General features: G+C 55.4%; 1 protein-coding gene across 1 annotated transcript in view; it reads right to left on the minus strand.

Moving 5' to 3' along the window:
* Nucleotides 1–258: 258 nt before the first annotated feature.
* The window catches only part of LOC127478541 (uncharacterized), a 90,386-nt gene continuing 74,855 nt past the window's right edge, over nt 259–15,789 (minus strand). The window contains exons 3-5 of the mRNA XM_051804414.1: nt 6,287–6,826; nt 1,325–1,426; nt 259–299 (exon numbers count right to left, since the gene is read on the minus strand). Of these exons, the coding sequence (XP_051660374.1) occupies nt 259–299; nt 1,325–1,426; nt 6,287–6,826 (683 nt within the window). The remainder of the gene's footprint in view (nt 300–1,324; nt 1,427–6,286; nt 6,827–15,789) is intronic.

Here is a 15,789-nt window from a genome sequence, read left to right on the forward strand (position 1 = left end):
TGGATTTTGTGGGCCAGCCTGGGTACTCCATGGCAGCAAGAGCTTTCTGTCCTGGCCCCTTTGCTCTGGGAGGAATCTTCAAACGTACACCATTTGGACCGTGGCACTGGCAGCTGGAGCTGTATAAAGCCAAGAGCGCTTCTCCCCAGCCAAGCAAGCGTGCAACCTTTGGTTCTTGGGTGGACTTGGTGGGCCAGCCTGGGTACTCCATGGCAGCAAGAGCTTTCTGTCCCGGCCCCCTTGCTCTGGGAGGAATCTTCAAACGTAAGCCATTTCGGAACTGGCACTGGCAGCTGGAGCTGTATAAAGCCAAGAACCCTTTTCCCCAGCCAAGCAAGCCTGCAACCTTTGGCTCTCTGGTGCATGTGGTGGGCCAGCCTGGGTACTCCATGGCAGCAAGAGCTTTCTGTCCTGGCCCCTTTGCTCTGGGAGGAATCTTCAAACGTACGCCATTACGGAAGTGGCACTGGCAGCTGGTGCTCTATAAAGCCAAGAGCCCTTCTCCCCAGCCAAGCAAGCCTGCAACCTTTGGTTCCTGGGTGGATTTGGTGGGCCAGCCTGGGTGCTCCATGGCAGCAAGAGCTTTCTGTCCTGGCCTCTTTGCTCTGGGAGGAATCTTCAAACGTACGCCATTTGGGCAGTGGCACTTGCAACTGGAGCTCTATAAAGCAAGTAGCCCTTCTCCCCAGCCAAGCAAGCCTGCAACCATTGGTTCTTGGGTTGATTTTGTGGACCAGACTGGGTACTCTATGACAGCAAGAGCTTTCTGTCCTGGCCTCTTTGCTCTGGGAGGAATCTTCAAACGTACGCTATTTGGGCCGTGGCACTGGCAGCTGGTGCTGTAGAAATCCAAGAGCACTTCTCCCCAGCCAAGCAAGCCTGCAACCTTTGGCTCTTGGGTGGATTTTGTGGGCCAGCCTGGGTACTCCATGGCAGCAAGAGCTTTCTGTCCTGGCCCCTTTGCTCTGGGAGGAATCTTCGTCCGTACGCCATTTGGGCCGTGGCATTGGCAGCGGGAGCTCAATGAAGCCAAGAGCCCTTCTCCCCAGCCAAGCAAGCCTGCAACCTTTGGCTCTTGGGTGGATTTGGTGGGCCAGCCTGGGTACTCCATGGCAGCAAGAGCTTTCTGTCCTGGCCCCTTTGCTCTGGGAGGAATCTTCAAACGTACGCCATTTGGGCAGTGGGACTGGCAGCTGGAACACTATAAAGCAAGTAGCCCTTCTCCCCAGCCAAGCAAGCTTGCAACCTTTGGCTCTTGGGTGGATTTTATAGGCCAGCCTGGGTAGTCCCTGGCAGCAAGAGCTTTCTGTCCTGGCCCCTTTGCTCTGGGAGGAATCTTCAAACGTACTCCATTTGGTCAGTGGCACTGGCAGCTGGAGATCTATAAAGCCAAGAGCCCTTCTCCCCAGCCAAGCAAGCCTGCAACCTTTGGCTCTTGGGTGGATTTGGTGGGCCAGCCTGGGTACTCCATGGCAGCAAGAGCTTTCTGACCTGGCCTCTTTCCTGTGGGAGAAATCTTCGTCCGTACGACATTTGGGCCGTAGCACTGGCAGCTGGAGCTGTATAAAGCCAAGAGCCCTTCTCCCCAGCCAAGCAAGCCTGCAACCTTTGGCTCTTGGGTGGATTTTGTGGGCCAGCCTGGGTACTCCATGGCAGCAAGAGCTTTCTGTCCTGGCCCCTTTGCTCTGGGAGGAATCTTCAAACGTACACCATTTGGGCTGTGGCACTGGCAGCTGGAGCTGTATAAAGCCAAGAGCCCTTCTCCCCAGCCAAGCAAGCCTGCAACCTTTGACTCTTGGGTGGATTTTGTGGGCCAGCCTGGGTACTCCATGGCAGCAAGAGCTTTCTGTCCTGACCTCTTTACTCTGGGAGGATTCTTCAAACGTACGCCATTTGGTCAGTGGCACTGGCAGCTGGAGATCTATAAAGCCAAGAGTCCTTCTCCCCAGCCAAGGAAGCCTGCAACCTTTGGCTCTTGGGTGGATTTTGTGGGCCAGCCTGGGTACTCCATGGCAGCAAGAGCTTTCTGTCCTGGCCCCTTTGCTCTGGGAGGAATCTTCAAACGTACACCATTTGGGCTGTGGCACTGGCAGCTGGAGCTGTATAAAGCCAAGAGCGCTTCTCCCCAGCCAAGCAAGCCTGCAACCTTTGACTCTTGGGTGGATTTTGTGGGCCAGCCTGGGTACTCCATGGCAGCAAGAGCTTTCTGTCCTGGCCCCTTTGCTCTGGGAGGAATCTTCAAACATACGCCATTTGGGCCGTGACACTGGCAGCTGGAGCTGTATAAAGCCAAGAGCCCTTCTCCCCAGCCAAGCAAGCCTACAACCTTTGGCTCTTGGGTGGATTTGGTGGGCCAGCCTGGGTACTCCATGGCAGCAAGAGCTTTCTGTCCTGGCCCCTTTGCTCTGGGAGGAATCTTCAAACGTACGCCATTTGGGCTGTGGCACCGGCAGCTGGAGCTGTATAAAGCAAAGAGCGCTTCTCCCCAGCCAGGGAAACCTGCAATCTTTGGCTCTTGGGTGGATTTGGTGGGCCAGCCTGGGTACTCCATGGCAGCAAGAGCTTTCTGTCCTAGCCTCTTTGCTCTGGGAGGATTCTTCAAACGTACGCCATTTGGGCAGTGGGACTGCCAGGTGGAGATCTAAAAAGCAAGTAGCCCTTCTCCCCAGGCAAGCAAGCCTGCAACCTTTGGCTCTCTGGTGCATTTGGTGGGCCAGCCTGGGTACTCCATGGCAGCAAGAGCTTTCTGTCCTGGCCCCTTTGCTCTGGGAGGGATCTTCAAACGTACGCCGTTTGGGCAGTGGCACTGGCAGCTGGAGATATATAAAGCCAAGAGCCCTTCTCCCCAGCCAAGCAAGCCTGCAACCTTTGGCTCTCGGGTAGATTTGGTGGGCCAGCCTGGGTACTCCATGGCAGCAAGAGCTTTCTGTCCTGGCCCCTTTGCTCTGCGAGGAATCTTCAAACGTACGCCATTTTGGAAGTGGCACTGGCAGCTGGAGCTGTATAAAGCCAAGAGCCCTTCTCCCCAGCCAAGCAAGCCTGCAACCTTTGGCTCTCGGGTAGATTTGGTGGGCCAGCCTGGGTACTCCATGGCAGCAAGAGCTTTCTGTCCTGGCCCCTTTGCTCTGGGAGGAATCTTCAAACGTACGCCATTTGGGCCGTGGGACTGGCAGCTGGAGCTCTATAAAGCAAGAAGCCCTTCTCCCCAGCCAAGCAAGCCTACAACCTTTGGCTCTTGGGTGGATTTGGTGGGCCAGCCTGGGTACTCCATGACAGCAAGAGCTTTCTGTCCTGGCCCCTTTGCTCTGGGAGGAATCTTCAAACGTACGCCATTTGGACTGTGGCACTGGCAGCTGGAGGTGTATAAAGCCAAGAGCGCTTCTCCCCAGCCAGGAAAACCTGCAATCTTTGGCTCTTGGGTGGATTTGGTGAGACAGCCTGGGTACTCCATGGCAGCAAGAGCTTTCTGTCCTAGTCTCTTTGCTCTGGGAGGAATCTTCAAACGTACGCCATTTGGGCAGTGGGACTGCCAGCTGGAGATCTAAAAAGCAAGTAGCCCTTCTCCCCAGGCAAGCAAGCCTGCAACCTTTGGCTCTCTGGTGCATTTGGTGGGCCAGCCTGGGTACTCCATGGCAGCAAGAGCTTTCTGTCCTGGCCCCTTTGCTCTGGGAGGGATCTTCAAACGTACGCCGTTTGGGCAGTGGCACTGGCAGCTGGAGCTCTATAAAGCCCAGAGCCCTTCTCACCAGCCAAGCAAGCCTGCAACCTTTGGCTCTTGGGTGGATTTGGTGGGCCAGCCTGGGTACTCCATGGCAGCAAGAGCTTTCTGTCCTGGCCCCTTTGCTCTGGGAGGAATCTTCAAACATACGCCATTTAGACCGTGGGACTCGCAGCTGGAGTTCTGTACAGCAAGTTGCCCTTCTCCCCAGCCAAGCAAGCCTGCAACCGTTGGTTCTTGGGTGGATTTTGTAGGCAAGCCTGGGTACTCCAAGGCAGCAAGAGCTTTCTGTCCTGGCCCCTTTGCTCTGGGAGGAATCTTCAAACGTACGCCATTTCGGAAGTGGCACTGGCAGCTGGAGCTGTATAAAGCCAAGAGCCCTTCTCCCCAGCCAAGCAAGCCTGCAACCTTTGGCTCTCGGGTGGATTTGGTGGGCCAGCCTGGGTACTCCATGGCAGCAAGAGCTTTCTGTCCTGGCCCCTTTGCTCTGGGAGGAATCTTCAAACGTACGCCATTTGGGCCGTGGCACTGGCAGCTGGAGCTCTATAAAGCAAGTAGCCCTTGTCCCCAGCCAAGCAAGCCTGCAACCTTTGGCTCTTGGGTGGATTTTGTGGGCCAGCCTGGGTACTCCATGGCAGCAAGAGCTTTCTGTCCTGGCCCCTTTGGTCTGGGAGGAATCTTCAAACGTACGCCATTTGGGCTGTGGCACTGGCAGCTGGCGGTGTGTAAAGCGAAGAGCGCTTCTCCCCAGCCAAGCAAGCCTGCAACCTTTGGCTCTTGGGTGGATTTTGTGGGCCAGCCTGGGAACTCCATGGCAGCAAGAGCTTTCTGTCCTGGCCCCTTTGCTCTGGGAGGAATCTTCAAACAGACGCCATTTAGACCGTGGGACTCGCAGCTGGAGTTCTATACAGCAAGTTGCCCTTGTCCCCAGCCAAGCAAGCCTGCAACCTTTGGCTCTTGGGTGGATTTTGTGGGCCAGCCTGGGTACTCCATGGCAGCAAGAGCTTTCTGTCCTGGCCCCTTTGGTCTGGGAGGAATCTTCAAACGTACGCCATTTGGGCCGTGGCACTGGCAGCTGGAGCTCTATAAAGCAAGTAGCCCTTGTCCCCAGCCAAGCAAGCCTGCAACCTTTGGCTCTCAGGTGCATTTGGTGGGCCAGCCTGGGTACTCCATGGCAGCAAGAGCTTTCTGTCCTGGTCTCTATGCTCTGAGAGGAATCTTCAAACATACAACATTTGGGCCGTGGGACTGGCAGCTGGAGATCTATAAAGCAAGTAGCCCTTCTCCCCAGCCAAGCAAGCCTGCAACCTTTGGCTCTTGGGTGGATTTTGTAGGCCAGCCTGGGTACTCTAGGACAGCAAGAGCTTTCTGTCCTGGCCCCTTTGCTCTGGGAGGTATCTTCGTCCGTACGCCTTTTGGGAAATGGGACTGGCAGCTGGAGCTCAATAAAGCCAAGAGCCCATCTCCCCAGCCAAGCAAGCCTGCAACATTTGGCTCTTGGGTGGATTTTGTGGGCCAGCCTGGGTACTCCATGGCAGCAAGAGCTTTCTGTCCTGGCCCCTTTGCTCTGGGAGGAATCTTCAAACGTGCGCCATTTGGGCAGTGGGACTGGCAGCTGGAGCTGTATAAAGCCAAGAGCGCTTCTCCCCAGCCAAGCAAGCCTGCAACCGTTGGTTCTTGGGTGGATTTTGTGGGCCAGCCTGGGTACTCCATAGCAGCAAGAGCTTTCTGTCCTGGCCCCTTTGCTCTGGGAGGAATCTTCAAACGTACGCCATTTGGACCGTGGCACTGGCAGCTGGAGCTGTATAAAGCCAAGAGCGCTTCTCCCCAGCCAAGCAAGCCTGCAACCTTTGGTTCTTGGGTGGACTTGGTGGGCCAGCCTGGGTACTCCATGGCAGCAAGAGCTTTCTGTCCCGGCCCCCTTGCTCTGGGAGGAATCTTCAAACGTAAGCCATTTCGGAACTGGCACTGGCAGCTGGAGCTGTATAAAGCCAAGAACCCTTTTCCCCAGCCAAGCAAGCCTGCAACCTTTGGCTCTCTGGTGCATTTGCTGGGCCAGCCTGGGTACTCCATGGCAGCAAGAGCTTTCTGTCCTGGCCCCTTTGCTCTGGGAGGAATCTTCAAACGTACCCCATTACGGAAGTGGCACTGGCAGCTGGTGCTCTATAAAGCCAAGAGCCCTTCTCCCCAGCCAAGCAAGCCTGCAACCTTTGGTTCCTGGGTGGATTTGGTGGGCCAGCCTGGGTGCTCCATGGCAGCAAGAGCTTTCTGTCCTGGCCTCTTTGCTCTGGGAGGAATCTTCAAACGTACGCCATTTGGGCAGTGGCACTGGCAACTGGAGCTCTATAAAGCAAGTAGCCATTCTCCCCAGCCAAGCAAGCCTGCAACCATTGGTTCTTGGGTTGATTTTGTGGACCAGACTGGGTACTCTATGACAGCAAGAGCTTTCTGTCCTGGCCTCTTTGCTCTGGGAGGAATCTTCAAACGTACGCTATTTGGGCCGTGGCACTGGCAGCTGGTGCTGTAGAAATCCAAGAGCACTTCTCCCCAGCCAAGCAAGCCTGCAACCTTTGGCTCTTGGGTGGATTTTGTGGGCCAGCCTGGGTACTCCATGGCAGCAAGAGCTTTCTGTCCTGGCCCCTTTGCTCTGGGAGGAATCTTCGTCCGTACGCCATTTGGGCCGTGGCATTGGCAGCGGGAGCTCAATGAAGCCAAGAGCCCTTCTCCCCAGCCAAGCAAGCCTGCAACCTTTGGCTCTTGGGTGGATTTGGTGGGCCAGCCTGGGTACTCCATGGCAGCAAGAGCTTTCTGTCCTGGCCCCTTTGCTCTGGGAGGAATCTTCAAACGTACGCCATTTGGGCAGTGGGACTGGCAGCTGGAACTCTATAAAGCAAGTAGCCCTTCTCCCCAGCCAAGCAAGCTTGCAACCTTTGGCTCTTGGGTGGATTTTATAGGCCAGCCTGGGTAGTCCCTGGCAGCAAGAGCTTTCTGTCCTGGCCCCTTTGCTCTGGGAGGAATCTTCAAACGTACTCCATTTGGTCAGTGGCACTGGCAGCTGGAGATCTATAAAGCCAAGAGCCCTTCTCCCCAGCCAAGCAAGCCTGCAACCTTTGGCTCTTGGGTGGATTTGGTGGGCCAGCCTGGGTACTCCATGGCAGCAAGAGCTTTCTGACCTGGCCCCTTTGCTCTGGGAGGAATCTTCGTCTGCACGCCATTTGGGCCGTAGCACTGGCAGCTGGAGCTGTATAAAGCCAAGAGCCCTTCTCCCCAGCCAAGCAAGCCTGCAACATTTGGCTCTCTGGTGCATTTGGTGGGCCAGAATGGGTACTCCATGGCAGCAAGACCTTTCTGTCCTGGCCTCTTTCCTGTGGGAGAAATCGTGGTCCGTACGACATTTGGACCGTGGGACTGGCAGCTGGAGATCTATAAAGCAAGTAGTCCTTCTCCCTAGCCAAGGAAGCCTGCAACCTTTGGCTCTTGGGTGTATTTTATGGGCCAGCCTGGGTACTCCATGGCAGCAAGAGCTTTCTGTCCTGGCCCCTTTGCTCTGGGAGGAATCTTCAAACATACGCCCTTTCGACAAAGGGACTGGCAGCTGGAGCTCTATAAAGCAAGTAGCCCTTCTCCCCAGCCAAGCAAGCCTGCAACCTTTGGCTCTCTGGTGCATTTGGTGGGTCAGCCTGGGTACTCCATGGCAGCAAGAGCTTTCTGTCCTGGCCCCTTTGCTCTGGGAGGAATCTTCAAACGTACGCCATATGGGCATTGGCACGGGCAGCTGGAGCTCTATAAAGCAAGTAGCCCTTCTCCCCAGCCAAGGAAGCCTGCAACCTTTGGCTCTTGGGTGGATTTTGTGGGCCAGCCTGGGTACTCCATGGCAGCAAGAGCTTTCTGTCCTCGCCCCTTTGCTCTGGGAGGAATCTTCAAACAGACGCCCTTTCGGCAAAGGTACTGGCATCTGGAGCTGTATGAAGCCAAGAACGCTTCTCCCCACCAAGCAACCGTGCAATCTTTGGCTCTTGGGTGGATTTGGTGGGCCAGCCTGGGTACTCCATGGCAGCAAGAGCTTTCTGTCCTGGCCCCTTTGCTCTGGGAGGAATCTTCAAACGTACGCAATTTCGGAAGTGGCACTGGCAGCTGGAGCTGTATAAAGCCAAGAGCCCTTCTCCCCAGCCAAGCAAGCCTGCAATCTTTGGCTCTTGAGTGGATTTGGTGGGCCAGCCTGGGTACTCCATGGCAGCAAGAGCTTTCTGTCCTGGCCTCTTTGCTCTGGGAGGAATCTTCAAACGTACGCCATTTGGGCCTTTGGACTGGCAGCTGGAGCTCTATAAACCAAGTAGCCCTTCTCCCCAGCCAAGCAAGCCTGCAACCTTTGGCTATCGGGGGCATTTTGTGGGCCAGCCTGGGTACTCCATGGCAGCAAGAGCTTTCTGTCCTGTCCCCTTTGCTCTGGGAGGAATCTTCAAACGTACGCCATTTGGGCTGTGGCACTGGCAGCTGGAGCTCTATAAAGCAAGTAGCCCTTCTCCCCAGCCAAGCAAGCCTGCAACCTTTGGCTCTTGGGTGGATTTGGTGGGCCAGCCTGGGTACTCCATGGCAGCAAGAGCTTTCTGTCCTGGCCCCTTTGCTCTGGGAGGAATCTTCAAACGTACGCCATTTGGGCAGTGGGACTGGCAGCTGGAGCTCTATAAAGCAAGTAGCCCTTCTCCCCAGCCAAGCAAGCCTGCAACCTTTGGCTCTTGGGTGGATTTTGTGGGTCAGCCTGGGTACTCCATGGCAGCAAGAACTTTCTGTCCTGGCCCCTTTGCTCTGGGAGGAATCTTCAAACATACGCCCGTTCGGTAATGGGACTGGCAGCTGGAGCTGTATAAAGCCCAGAGCCCTTCTCCCCAGCCAAGCAAGCCTGCAATCTTTGGCTCTTGGGTGGCTTTGGTGGGCCAGCCTGGGTACTCCATGGCAGCAAGAGCTTTCTGTCCTGGCCTCTTTGCTCTGGGAGGAATCTTCAAACATACGCCATTTGGGCCTTGGGACTGGCAGCTGGAGCTCTATAAAGCAAGTAGCCCTTCTCCCCAGCCAAGCAAGCCTGCAACCTTTGGCTCTTGGGTGGATTTTGTGGGCCAGCCTGGGTACTCCATGGCAGCAAGAGCTTTCTGTCCTGGCCCCTTTGCTCTGGGAGGAATCCTCAAACATACGCCCGTTCAGTAATGGGACTGGCAGCTGGAGCTGTATAAAGCCCAGAGCCCTTCTCCCCAGCCAAGCAAGCCTGCAATCTTTGACTCTTGGGTGGATTTGGTGGGCCAGAATGGGTACTCCATGGCAGCAAGAGCTTTCTGTCCTGGCCTCTTTGCTCTGGGAGGAATCTTCAAACGTACGCCATTTGGGCAGTGGGACTGGCAGCTGGAGCTGTATAAAGCCACGAGCCCTTCTCCTCAGCCAAGCAAGCCTGCAACCTTTGGCTGTCTGGTGCATTTGGTGGGTCAGCCTGGGTACTCCATGGCAGCAAGAGCTTTCTGTCCTGGCCCCTTTGCTCTGGGAGGAATCTTCTAACGTACACAATTTGGGCTGTGGCACTGGCAGCTGGAGCTGTATAAAGCCAAGAGCCCTTCTCCCCAGCCAAGCAAGCCTGCAACCTTTGACTCTTGAGTGGATTTTGTGGGCCAGCCTGGGTACTCTAGGACAGCAAGAGCTTTCTGTCCTGGCCCCTTTGCTCTGGGAGGAATCTTCAAACGTACGCCATTTGGGCAGTGGCACTGGTAGCTCGAGCTCTATAAAGTAAGTAGCCCTTCTCCCCAGCCAAGCAAGCCTGCAACCTTTGGCTCTTGGGTGGATTTTGTGGGCCAGCCTGGGTACTCCATGGCAGCAAGAGCTTTCTGTCCTGGCCCCTTTGCTCTGGGAGGAATCTTCAAACATACGCCATTGGGGCCGTGACACTGGCAGCTGGAGCTGTATAAAGCCAAGAGCCCTTCTCCCCAGCCAAGCAAGCCTGCAACCTTTGGCTCTTGGGTGGATTTGGTGGGCCAGCCTGGGTACTCCATGGCAGCAAGAGCTTTCTGACCTGGCCCCTTTGCTCTGGGAGGAATCTTCAAACGTACACCATTTGGGTTGTGGCACTGGCAGCTGGAGCTGTATAAAGCCAAAAGCCCTTCTCCCCAGCCAAGCAAGCCTGCAACCTTTGGCTGTCTGGTGCATTTGGTGGGTCAGCCTGGGTACTCCATGGCAGCAAGAGCTTCCTGACCTGGCCCCTTTGCTCTGGGAGGAATCTTCAAATGTACGCCATTTGGGCCGTGACACTGGCAGCTGGAGCTGTATAAAGCCAAGAGCGCTTCTCCCCAGCCAAGGAAGCCTGCAACCTTTGGCTCTTGGGTGGATTTGGTGGGCCAGCCTGGGTACTCCATGGCAGCAAGAGTTTTCTGTCCTGGCCTCTTTGCTCTGGGAGAAATCTTCGTCCGTACGTCATTTGGGCAGTGGGACTGGCAGCTGGAGATCTATAAAGCAAGTAGCCCTTCTCCCCAGCCAAGCAAGCCTGCAACCTTTGGCTCTTGGGTGGATTTTGTGGGCCAGCCTGGGTACTCCATGGCAGCAAGAGCTTTCTGTCCTGGCCCCTTTGCTCTGGGAGGAATCTTCAAACATACGCCATTTGGGCCGTGACACTGTCAGCTGGAGCTGTATGAAGCCAAGAACGCTTCTCCCCACCAAGCAAGCGTGCAATCTTTGGCTCTTGGGTGAATTTGGTGGGCCAGCCTGGGTACTCCATGGCAGCAAGAGCTTTCTGTCCTGGCCCCTTTGCTCTGGGAGGAATCTTCAAACGTACACCATTTGGGTTGTGGCACTGGCAGCTGGAGCTGTATAAAGCCAAGAGCCCTTCTCCCCAGCCAAGCAAGCCTGCAACCTTTGGCTCTTGGGTGGATTTTGTGGGCCAGAATGGGTACTCCATGGCAGCAAGACCTTTCTGTCCTGGCCTCTTTCCTGTGGGAGGAATCTTCAAACGTACCCCATTACGGAAGTGGCACTGGCAGCTGGTGCTCTATAAAGCCAAGAGCCCTTCTCCCCAGCCAAGCAAGCCTGCAACCTTTGGTTCCTGGGTGGATTTGGTGGGCCAGCCTGGGTGCTCCATGGCAGCAAGAGCTTTCTGTCCTGGCCTCTTTGCTCTGGGAGGAATCTTCAAACGTACGCCATTTGGGCCGTGACACTGGCAGCTGGAGCTGTATAAAGCCAAGAACGCTTCTCCCCACCAAGCAAGCGTGCAATCTTTGGCTCTTGGGTTGATTTGGTGGGCCAGGCTGGGTACTCCATGGCAGCAAGAGCTTTCTGTCCTGGCCCCTTTGCTCTGGGAGGAATCTTCAAACGTACACCATTTGGGCTGTGGCACTGGCAGCTGGAGCTGTATAAAGCCAACAGCCCTCCTCCCCAGCCAAGCAAGCCTGCAACCTTTGACTCTTGGGTGGATTTTGTGGGCCAACCTGGGTACTCCATGGCAGCAAGAGCTTTCTGTCCTGGCCCCTTTGCTCTGGGAGGAATCTTCAAACATACGCCCTTTCGGCAATGGGACTGGCAGCTGGAGCTGTATAAAGACAAGAGCGCTTCTCCCCAGCCAAGGAAGCCTGCAACCTTTGGCTCTCTGGTGCATTTGGTGGGCCAGCCTGGGTACTCCATGGCAGCAAGAGGTTTCTGTCCTGGCCCCTTTGCTCTGGGAGGAATCTTCAAACATACGCCATTTCGGAAGTGGCACTGGCAGCTGGAGCTGTATAAAGCCAAGAGCCCTTCTCCCCAGCCAAGCAAGCTTACAACCTTTGGCTCTTGGGTGGATTTTGTGGGCCAGCCTGGGTACTCTAGGACAGCAAGAGCTTTCTGTCCTGGCCCCTTTGCTCTGGGAGGAATCTTCAAACATACGCCATTTCAGCAATGGGACTGGCAGCTGGAGCTGTATAAAGCCAAGAGCCCTTCTCCCCAGCCAAGCATGCTTGCAAACTTTGGCTCTTGGGTGGATTTGGTGGGCCAGCCTGGGTACTCTAGGACAGCAAGAGCTTTCTGTCCTGGCCCCTTTGCTCTGGGAGGAATCTTCAAACGTACGCCATTTGGGCAGTGGCACTGGCAGCTGGAGCTGTATAAAGCCAAGAGCCCTTCTCCCCAGGCAAGCAAGCCTGCAACCTTTGGCTCTTGGGTGGATTTGGTGGGCCAGCCTGGGTACTCCATGGCAGCAAGAGCTTTCTGTCCTGGCCCCTTTGCTCTGGGAGGAATCTTCAAACATACGCCATTTGGGCCATGACACTGGCAGCTGGAGCTGTATAAAGCCAAGAACGCTTCTCCCCACCAAGCAAGCGTGCAATCTTTGGCTCTTGGGTGGATTTGGTGGGCCAGCCTGGGTACTCCATGGCAGCAAGAGCTTTCTGTCCTGGCCCCTTTTCTCTGGGAGGAATCTTCAAACATACGCCATTTCGGAAGTGGCACTGGTAGCTGGAGCTGTATAAAGCCAAGAGCCCTTCTCCCCAGCCAAGCATGCTTGCAACCTTTGGCTCTTGGGTGGATTTGGTGGGCCAGCCTGGGTACTCTAGGACAGCAAGAGCTTTCTGTCCTGGCCCCTTTGCTCTGGGAGGAATCTTCAAACGTACACCATTTGGGCAGTGGCACTGGGAGCTGGAGCTGTATAAAGCCAAGAGCCCTTCTCCCCAGGCAAGCAAGCCTGCAACCTTTGACTGTCTGGTGCATTTGGTGGGTCAGCCTGGGTACTCCATGGCAGCAAGAGCTTTCTGTCCTGGCCCCTTTGCTCTGGGAGGAATCTTCAAACATACGCCATTTGGGCAGTGGGACTGGCAGCTGGAGCTGTATAAAGCCAAGAGCCCTTCTCCCCAGCCAAGCAAGCCTGCAACCTTTGGCTCTCTGGTACATTTGGTGGGCCAGCCTGGGTACTCCATGGCAGCAAGAGCTTTCTGTCCTGGCCCCTTTGCTCTGGGAGGAATCTTCAAACGTACGCCATTTGGGCAGTGGCACTGGCAGCTGGAGCTGTATAAAGCCAAGAGCCCTTCTCCCCAGCCAAGCAAGCCTGCAACCTTTGGCTGTCTGGTGCATTTGGTGGGTCAGCCTGGGTACTCCATGGCAGCAAGAGCTTTCTGTCCTGGCCCATTTACTCTGGGAGGAAACTTCAAACATACGCCATTTCGGCAATGGGACTGGCAGCTGGAGCTCTATAAAGCAAGTAGCCCTTTTCCCCAGCCAAGCAAGCCTGCAACCTTTGGCTCTTGGGTGGATTTTGTGGGCCAGCCTGGGTACTCCATGGCAGCAAGAGCTTTCTGTCCTGGCCCCTTTGCTCTGGGAGGAATCTTCAAACATACACCCGTTCAGTAATGGGACTGGCAGCTGGAGCTGTATAAAGCCCAGAGCCCTTCTCCCCAGCCAATCAAGCCTGCAATCTTTGACTCTTGGGTGGATTTTGTGGGCCAGAATGGGTACTCCATGGCAGCAAGAGCTTTCTGTCCTGGCCTCTTTGCTCTGGGAGGAATCTTCAAACATACACCATTTGGGCCGTGACACTGGCAGCTGGAGCTGTATAAAGCCAAGAACGCTTCTACCCACCAAGCAACCGTGCAATCTCTGGCTCTTGGGTTGATTTGGTGGGCCAGGCTGGGTACTCCATGGCAGCAAGAGCTTTCTGTCCTGGCCCCTTTGCTCTGGGAGGAATCTTCAAACGTACACCATTTGGGTTGTGGCACTGGCAGCTGGAGCTGTATAAAGCCAAGAGCCCTTCTCCCCAGCCAAGGAAGCCTGCAACCTTTGACTCTTGAGTGGATTTTGTGGGCCAGCCTGGGTACTCTAGGACAGCAAGAGCTTTCTGTCCTGGCCCCTTTGCTCTGGGAGGAATCTTCAAACGTACGCCATTTGGGCAGTGGCACTGGCAGCTGGAGCTCTATAAAGCAAGTAGCCCTTCTCCCCAGCCAAGCAAACCTGCAACCTTTGGCTCTTGGGTGGATTTTGTGGGCCAGGCTGGGTACTCCATGGCAGCAAGAGCTTTCTGTCCTGGCCCCTTTGCTCTGGGAGGAATCTTCAAACGTACACCATTTGGGCTGTGGCACTGGCAGCTGGAGCTGTATAAAACCAAGAGCCCTTCTCCTCAGCCAAGCAAGCCTGCAACCTTTGGCTCTTGGGTGGATTTTGTGGGCCAGCCTGGGTACTCTAGGACAGCAAGAGCTTTCTGTCCTGGCCCCTTTGCTCTGGGAGGAATCTTCAAACATACGCCCTTTCGGCAATGGGACTGGCAGCTGGAGCTGTATAAAGCCAAGAGTACTTCTCCCCATCCAAGGAAGCCTGCAACCTTTGGCTCTCAGGTGTATTTGGTGGGTCAGCCTGGGTACTCCATGGCAGCAAGAGCTTTCTGTCCTGGCCCATTTACTCTGGGAGGAAACTTCAAACATACGCCATTTCGGCAATGGGACTGGCAGCTGGAGCTCTATAAAGCAAGTAGCCCTTTTCCCCAGCCAAGCAAGCCTGCAACCTTTGGCTCTTGGGTGGATTTTGTGGGCCAGCCTGGGTACTCCATGGCAGCAAGAGCTTTCTGTCCTGGCCCCTTTGCTCTGGGAGGAATCTTCAAACATACGCCCGTTCAGTAATGGGACTGGCAGCTGGAGCTGTATAAAGCCCAGAGCCCTTCTCCCCAGCCAAGCAAGCCTGCAATCTTTGACTCTTGGATTTGGTGGGCCAGAATGGGTACTCCATGGCAGCAAGAGCTTTCTGTCCTGGCCTCTTTGCTCTGGGAGGAATCTTCAAACATACGCCATTTGGGCCGTGGGACTGGCAGCTGGAGCTGTATAAAGCCAAGAGCCCTTCTCCCCAGCCAAGCAAGCCTGCAACCTTTGGCTGTCTGGTGCATTTGGTTGGTCACCCTGGGTACTTCATGGCAGCAAGAGCTTTCTGTCCTGGCCTCTTTGCTCTGGGAGGAATCTTCAAACATACGCCATTTGGGCCGTGGGACTGGCAGCTGGAGCTCTATAAAGCAAGTAGCCCTTCTCCCCAGCCAAGCAAGCCTACAACCTTTGGCTCTTGGGTGGATTTGGTGGACCAGCCTGGGTACTCCATGGCAGCAAGAGCTTTCTGTCCTGGCCCCTTTGCTCTGGGAGGAATCTTCAAACATACGCCCGTTCGGTAATGGGACTGGCAGCTGGATCTGTATAAAGCCCAGAGCCCTTCTCCCCAGCCAAGCAAGCCTGCAATCTTTGACTCTTGGGTGGATTTTGTGGGCCAGGCTGGGCACTCCATGGCAGCAAGAGCTTTCTGTCCTGGCCCCTTTGCTCTGGGAGGAATCTTCAAACGTACGCCATTTGGGCCGTGGGACTGGCAGCTGGAGCTCTATAAAGCAAGTAGCCCTTCTCCCCAGCCAAGCAAGCCTGCAACCTTTGGCTCTCGGGTGGATTTTGTGGGCCAGCCTGGGTACTCCATGGCAGCAAGAGCTTTCTGTCCTGGCCCCTTTGCTCTGGGAGGAATCTTCAAACGTACACCATTTGGGCAGTGGCACTGGCAGCTGGAGCTGTATAAAGGCAAGAGCCCTTCTCCTCAGCCAAGCAAGCCTGCAACCTTTGGCTCTTGGGTGGATTTGGTGGGCCAGCCTGGGTACTCCATGGCAGCAAGAGCTTTCTGTCCTGGCCCCTTTGCTCTGGGAGGAATCTTCAAACGTACGCCATTTGGGCAGTGGCACTGGCAGCTGGAGCTGTATAAAGCCAAGAACGCTTCTACCCACCAAGCAAGCGTGCAATCTCTGGCTCTTGGGTTGATTTGGTGGGCCAGGCTGGGTACTCCATGGCAGCAAGAGCTTTCTGTCCTGGCCCCTTTGCTCTGGGAGGAATCTTCAAACGTACACCATTTGGGTTGTGGCACTGGCAGCTGGAGCTGTATAAAGCCAAGAGCCCTTCTCCCCAGCCAAGCAAGCCTGCAACCTTTGACTCTTGAGTGGATTTTGTGGGCCAGCCTGGGTACTCTAGGACAGCAAGAGCTTTCTGTCCTGGCCCCTTTGCTCTGGGAGGAATCTTCAAACGTACGCCATTTGGGCAGTGGCACTGGCAGCTGGAGCTCTATAAAGCAAGTAGCCC

This window comes from Manacus candei, unplaced genomic scaffold (genome assembly GCF_025592945.1).
Source record: "Manacus candei isolate 608988 ecotype Guabito, Panama unplaced genomic scaffold, ASM2559294v1 h1tg000060l, whole genome shotgun sequence".
In the NCBI taxonomy this organism is placed as follows: Eukaryota; Metazoa; Chordata; class Aves; order Passeriformes; family Pipridae; genus Manacus; species Manacus candei.